General features: G+C 45.5%; 1 protein-coding gene across 1 annotated transcript; it reads right to left on the reverse strand.

The window, feature by feature from the left end:
* Positions 1-5,466: 5,466 nt before the first annotated feature.
* LOC120701500 lies at positions 5,467-7,050 on the reverse strand. The gene is made up of 3 exons (XM_039985522.1): positions 6,557-7,050; positions 6,303-6,388; positions 5,467-5,775 (listed from the first exon to the last, which is right to left on the reverse strand). Exons 1-3 carry the CDS (start codon positions 6,842-6,844, stop codon positions 5,760-5,762), a joined length of 390 nt encoding a protein of 129 aa, XP_039841456.1. The 5' UTR covers positions 6,845-7,050; the 3' UTR covers positions 5,467-5,759.
* Between the last annotated feature and the right edge of the window lie 514 nt (positions 7,051-7,564).

Consider the following 7,564-nt stretch of genomic DNA (forward strand, 5'->3'; position numbering starts at 1 on the left):
GCAACCATGACAAGAAGCATATACTCGATAACTCAGAATATACTTCAAGCAGATATCGGTAACCATAGTATAATTCTATTACAAACGACCGAATATTACAAGAGCGAGCTAGAGATGAACTCATACCAGACTCTCGAGCAACTCCGGTGACTCGATGACTCCTAAACTTCTCCTAAACTCCACTAAGCCTAAAGATTATGCAAGGAATGCAAGAGAGGAAGAGGTGTGTGGTGTGTGTGTTCTATTCTCTACCCCCCTTCTATTTATAGCAGGAAGCCAGCAGCCGCAGCACCCCAAACCGACGTTGTGAGCCAACAGGGAAGCGCCACGTGCCTTGGTTGAGGCGGTGGGGCCCACGGGTCTGGCCGGCCGACCAGGTAGGTTGGTCGGCCTGCCCGGGCCGACAACCGCCCCCAACTTCCTGGAGTGGGCTTGTCTTGGTCTCCCCTTGTCCTAAAGTTGAGGCACGGCCTGCCCCAGCTGGGTTTGCTTCAGATCTTGGACTTCACTTGGTCCATTTGAGCCTGAATCGGTACTCTGATATTTTCTGTGATTTTATGTCGGGCCAAAGTGTGCTTGTAACCTGCATATTAGCTTGAAATCTTTATTGGATATGGATGCGTGTAAGAAATGCAAACTCTCATGATTTTCTGATCAAGTTGACGCCTGGAAATGGTCGTTAGTGAGCGTCAACAAGATCCCCCAAGCTGTCCTTTGCTCGTCCCGAGCAAAGTAGGACAAATCAGGTTGTTGATCAGAAAATCACTTTGACTTATACCTTACCTGTCATGTCATAGTCTGAAGCAAAGAGATTCATCTATAAGCTTAAATAAGTTGGTTAGCATACCTTTGCTCAATTACCTTACTCCCTCATGGGGTTTTTTAGCTGTCTCCTTGTCTTGGGCTGTTGAGAGTTAGAATGGTGCATAAAGCAGTACTTGTTCATAGATCCTCAATCCATCTGGAAACACTTTTTTTTGAAAGATTTTTTTGAAAACATGGCAAAGCTCCAGAATAACTCTCTCGAGGCACTCATCTTGTATTTCCTTACCAGGGCAGTGTTTGCCTTTGATCTTTCCTACTACTACAAGCCTTTGTGGAGCTCAAGGTAGGATAAGAACAGAGCACACTTGTATTCTATTTATTGTAAAGTCAAAGAGAGGATCCATGGAGAAACAAGTCATGCAATCTCGATCAAAAGGTGCAAGTTTATGAATGGATGGATAGATGGATGAATATGGCTTACTCCTTGAGGTAATGGCCTTTCTCTCTCGAATCATCCCTGTCTCTCTCTTTTTCTTCTTTTTTTTTGAGACATGGTTACCCCTTTTTCTCTCCCTTTTTTTTGGGTCATGCTTTTTTGGCATGCCATCTTTTCTCTTCTTTTTAGGGCAAACATAATCTGACTTTATTTTATTTCAGGAATGTTCTACGAGAGAGATCACCAAGACATGGAGTATTTATAGATGTGAAGTGGATGGTGGTGCTAATTCCCAGTGTAGGAATATAACAAATGGATGGGACATGTACGTGCTTATAATCGAGAAAGCATGAAGAGCATCTTACTAGGGTCACCCAATTTGATAAAACTCAATAGAATATCAAGCAACATATGTATAAGGGTTTTTCATGGAATATGACATATGGCTCTGGTAGGACATTGCATATCACTGGGAAACTTGCCTTTTAATTTTTTTTTTGAAAATAACTCCAGACTTCAAGCATCACTAGAACAAGCTTGCATAACCTTATTTACCATATCTAAACTCACAACAACTTAGACTCGGATCAAGCATATGCAACCCACGGAACTTTCAGGTTTATTGGCAACATATTTTTATAACCAACGAATATAAACTCAAGAGAACTCTTATTTTCAAACTAGGCACAACAGACATGATAGAGCAAAGTAAAACTCATCCTTTCAACTTATCAAAAGGGAGTTAAAACATTCTTACCGTGCATCATGGAAAAGGGAAATAAAGCAGTAAATTTTTATTTTGTTTTTGGAAGTTTTTATCAATTTTTGGGAGGGAACCTCCCACAAGCTAGCTCTTAGTTTAGGGTCAAAAAGCAGGACCGTTCTCCATACCTGATCAGGTTGAGGTCGTTTCGTCCATACCTGGAGAAGTAGTAGCGGTTGATGATGTCTTGTTCTTCTTGCGCCACACCTTCTTGGTCTTCTTTGGTGGCGTAGGCGGCGCAGGAACAGGATTCATTGATTTATCTTTCTTCTTAGACCTTTTTGAGTTCACTGGATCTTCTTTCGTAAGTGTCTTCATAAAAGGTATAAGACTATCTTTCTGAGAGGGTGTGACTTCGACTTCTTTGATTTTCTGAGGATTTGGCCCAAATTTGACTCGGATCATCAAGCATTGCTCTTTCTTGGGTAGGAAGTCAAATTTCTCCTCTTTACCATTGATATGGAGTCGGATTTCTCCGGCCCCAACATCAATATGTGCATCTGCTATATTGAGGAACGGCCGTCCTAGAATGAGAGTAGTCTCCTTCTGATTATCCATATTAAGTACCACAAAATCGACTGGGACAAAACAGTTCCGTACTCTCACGGGGACATCCTCAGCGATTTCTTCTGGGTGCTGTACTGAGGAGTCAGCCAATTACAACTACATGGGTGTCGGTGTCAACTCTGTGTTGTTGAGTTGGTTGAAGACCGCCTTCGGTATCACACTAACACTGGCTCCCAAATCACATAAGGCTTTGTCGAAGTTCTGTGCCCCTATCGAACATCTGATAGTTGGGAATCCTGGATCCTTCTTCTTCTTGGGCAATTGTTGAAGTATAGCTGCACTGCATGTCTTAGTGAGCTTGATTACTTTGGTAGTTGGCAGTGGTCACTTGTTGTTGATTATGTCCTGGATATAACGAACATAGGTCGGAACCTTCATATAACGAGCATAGGTCGGAACCTTCATCGCATCCATCAAGGGTACATTGATATTCACTTGTTGTATTATCTCAACAAAGTGGCTGAACTGCTCATCTGTACTTGGCTTGCTTGCCCTCATAGGGAATGTCAATACTTGGGTATCATAAAATTCATGCGGAGCCGTCTTCCCTTCATGAACCTTCTCGGGTTCCTCCACCCGAGGTGGTTCTTCTGCCACCGGGCTTGCTTTCTTTCTGTTAACATGGTTAGGATAAGGCGGGTCTTGAGTAGTTTTACCTCCTCGTGTGGTTATCGCCTTAACATTCTCCAAAGCAGGGGGCATGGTAGCAGCCACTTGAGCTAGTTGAGTCTCAATCATCTTGTTGAAACTAAACTTTAGGCCGGGAGCAAGGTAAAAGTTAGAGCTTGAGTCAGCTGTGCTAGGCTTGCTATATCTACACTTTCTCATTAGTTAGCTCGTCAGAGATTAAGCTACACAATAGGGAGATCACTATCGAAGTAACGGGAAGAGCCCGTAGACCCCGGCGACTTTATGTACCTCCTACCCCCCATACTGAACGTGGAGGATTACTAAAAGGCACGGACAGGGCAGTCACCACCTACCGACTACCTCTACAAACCGTGGGCATAGTTGACATCCAGCAACTCTTAGCTAATCTAGCCACCATGTCTACACTAGTAAGGGATACTCTAGTGTCCCGCGCGGAGGCCCCACCCTCTGGATGGACAGACATCACACTAGAGCAGTCATATAAATACTGGAGCAGTTGATAGAGTTCTAAGAACAAAAGACTAACCATCTCCAGCACAGGGCGATCATGCAATGCAAGCATTGAATAATAACGCAACCATGACATGAAGCATATACTCGATAACTCAGTATATACTTCAAGCAGATATCGGTAACCATAGTCTAATTCTATTACAAATGACCGAATATTACAAGAGAGAGCTAGAGATGAACCCATACCAGTCTCTCGAGCAACTCCGGTGACTCGATGACTCCTAGACTTCTCCTAAACTCCACTAAGCCTAAAGACTATGCAAGGAATGCAAGAGAGGAAGAGGTGTGTGGGGTGTGTGTGTGTGTTCTATTCTCTACCCCTCTTCTATTTATAGCAGGGAGCCACCAGCCGCAGCACCCCAAACCGACGTTGTGAGCCAACAGGGAAGTGCCACGTGCCTTGGTTGAGGCGGTGGGGCCCACGGGCCTGGCCAGCCGACTAGGTAGGTCGTTCGGCCTGCCCGGGAGACCAAGACAAACCCACTGGAGTGGGTTTGTCTTGGTCTCCCCTTGTCCTAAAGTTGAGGCACGGCTTGCCCTAGCTGGGTTTGCTTGAGTTCTTGGGCTTCACTTGGTCCATTTGAGTCTGAATCGGTACTCTTATATTTTGGCTTGCCCTAGCTGGGTTTGCTTCAGTTCTTGGGCTTCACTTGGTCCATTTGAGTCTGAATCGGTACTCTTATATTTTCTGTGATTTTATGTCGGGCCAAAGTGTGCTTGTAACCTGCATATTAGCTTGAAAACGCAACTTGCATATTCTAAAAGGTAAAGTGTGATTTAGGAACTTTATTGGATAAAGATGCGTGTAAGAAATGCAAACTCTCATGATTTTCTGATCAAGTTGACGCCTGGAAATGGTCATTAGTGAGCGTCAACAGCAGCACTAGAGCATTCACTACCTCAGGCTCCATTTTTTTGTTTGAGGTGCATCACCAGCTGCTCCATTTTCACGAGAGCCGTCACCTTAGGCTCCGCCATCACCAGCGGCTCCAGTATCACGAGAGCCATCACCACCACTAGGAGAAATACCTCGAACATCACCACCACCTCGAACATCACCATGAGAGCTAGCTCTGCCATCACCGCCAGCACTAGAGCCATCCCCACAGGCCTCGGTATCACCACCACCACGAGAGACATCCCCATAGGCCCCAGTATCACCACCACCACGAGAACCATCACCACAGGCCCCGGTATCACCACCACCATGAGAGCCATCACCACACACTACAAGAATTCCCGTAATACATGACATGACAATTTAGTCACCAATCATCAAAAAACTGTCACCAAGTGGTTTCTGTGATGGTTTTCAGTTTAGTCACGTATTGAGAGTCACAGATTAATCTGTGTGACAGCTACACGAAACTGTCATCAATTGAAGCAATCCGTGACATCCATCGCCAGTCACAGAACGACTTTGGGCCCTGCTAAGTCCATCAGAGCCCAGACTTAGTGACTCCAAAAACTGTCATGAATTATGGACACGTAGATTTAAATCCGCCACCAATTAATTATCCATGTCATCACGGCTGCCACGTTGCATGCTAACATGGCATGGCTGCCACGTTGCATGCTGACGTGGCATGGCCGCCACGTTGGATGCTGATGCCATCACATGTATTGGGCTTATGTCTACTTGGGCCGTCACAGCCCATTTATTAAATAAAATAGCTTGCCCCAATACCACAGCCCAAAAACGTAATTCTGTCACCAATTGATTTATACAAAACAAGCATACAGCAATGAAAAATTATTAACAATATAAACAGAATTAAATTCCAATCCAGCAATTGATGGCATATAAAATGTTGCAATTCTGATACATCACATCACAGACGAATAGTTTGAACCCAATATTACATCACAGACATGTATTAGCATACATCAGGATCCACTATGGCACTCAAGTTACTCACCAGAAACGGCAAAAGTATTGCAATCTATTTGACCATCAACCCATCAATAAAATGCATGCAGCTGCAGCAGCAAAAGAAGTTGCAACATAGCCTATCATCCCATACCATGTAGCACACCTTTGCAGGTCATGGGTACAATTGTTCTTCAAATTTTCAAAGTCCTGCACAAAGAAAATTGGAAGCTGTTAGTATTTTCTGATTTCCTATAATGCAAACAATTTAGTCAATCAGGTGACAATTTTCTACAAACATTGTAGGGTTAAGCTACCAACCATGGGACCAAACAATACAACACCTCACATCTAGTTAATGAAAAATGAAATAATCCAAAGAATCCATCATCAACTAGTTATTATTTCGCATTACCAAAGAATCCAAGACATTGATAAATAACTTAGAAAAATGAATGATAACTGCTCGACCAGTTTTCATATTAGTAAAATAGACATTATATAATAATAGTACACCACATGATAAACTAGGTCAGTAGGCGCGCTTCGCTGCGGATGATGTTGCTTGCTCGGTCACCGAAGACTTATAGGTTTTAAGTTCAAAAAAAGACTTGTAGGTTAAACTCTATTTACTGTTCGTCAGAAATATATATGGAGCAGCATCGGGACAAAAAGAATTGATGGAGAAAAAGATCTAAGAACACTTGACGGCAAGCAGGCCAACAAAGGTAGGTCACCTGGCAAGTTGGCAAACAGCACAAGCACGCAGATGAAGACCGAAGCAGCCGTGCATCACTTGAGACCCAACCCGGCCACCGCGTACCTGAAAAAGAGTGAACAGGAGCATGAGGCAGCGAAACGGGCTAACACCGACGGCAAATCCGCCGGCGGCAGAAGAGCGAGCCCTAACGGAACCCATCCGCAAGCAAATAGGCAGCCCGGATCGAAGAAAGGACAGCAGGGAGCGACAGTTGCGGCGAGGAAAAACGACTCGACTGGCGTCGCTGTCCTGGAACCCCTCGCCGGCGCCATCTCTCTGCCCTCGTCCTTGCGCCGAGCGTGGAGGAGAAGCTGCCGGGCCCCCAGATCTGCCGGTGGAGTGGACAGGGAGGAGGCCCTGCGGGATCCCCTCGTCGGCGTCGTCTCCCCGCCCTCGTCCTTGCGCGGAGCCACACGTCGCCGGGCGTGGAGTAGAGGCGGCTGGGCCCCCGGATCCGCTGATGGAGCGAGCGGGGAGGAGGCCCCGCGGGATCCCCTCATCGGCACCCGTCAGTGTCATCTCCCCGCCCTCATCCTTGCATGGAGCCACACGCCGTTGGGCGTGGAGTAGAGGCGGCTGGGCCCTCGGATCCGCCGGTGGAGAAGGCGAGGAGGAGGCACGAGGGCTGCAGCGGGGAGCAAGCGGCGCGGCGGGGCGGCGGCTGACCGCGGCAAGGCGGGTCTGGTCCGGGCGCGCCGTGCAGGCGCCGACCGCGCCGGGGTTGGGAGATGGGGAATGGAAGGGAGAGGACAAATGCTGTCGTGCTGGATTATATACCTAGGTTAAATCATTGTTGGGCTGGGCTTTTTACTACGGTTCGTAGCTCACTAAGCCTGTTGGGCTTTATTTCAGTCTTCTCGGTCCATTTAATTTGGTGCCATTTAATTTAATTGCATTTTGACGATTTACTGTAAAAGATAATAATAGATAAATAGCCTCAGAAATTCAAGACAATCCAGAGTTCATTTTATCTTTTTCATGTCTGGGCTTGAGGTTACCTTCGTATATCATGTTTATTGATCTAGATAAATTATTTGTAATTTTCCGCCAACACTAGAATTTAATTGCATTTTTGATGATTTAGCGCAGAAATAAATTAATAATACATAAATAGCTTGTGTTGGTTACACGTGAAGTCACTTTCGCCGTCCAGATTTCAACACGATTGATAGTTCACATTATTATTTCTATGTGGGGGCTTGAGGTCACCTTGTTATAACATATATATGGGCCCAGGTC

Source organism: Panicum virgatum, chromosome 3K (genome assembly GCF_016808335.1).
Source record: "Panicum virgatum strain AP13 chromosome 3K, P.virgatum_v5, whole genome shotgun sequence".
Taxonomy (NCBI): domain Eukaryota; kingdom Viridiplantae; phylum Streptophyta; class Magnoliopsida; order Poales; family Poaceae; genus Panicum; species Panicum virgatum.

What these genes read in the sequence shown, in the direction of transcription:
- LOC120701500 (XM_039985522.1), bottom strand. Translation starts at nt 6,844, where the DNA reads ATGACACTGACGGGTGCCGATGAGGGGATCCCGCGGGGCCTCCTCCCC. An exon ending in AGGACAGCGACGCCAGTCGA is followed by an intron (nt 6,389 to 6,556) that starts GTCGTTTTTCCT and finishes ACTCTTTTTCAG; the next exon opens with GTACGCGGTGGCCGGGTTGG.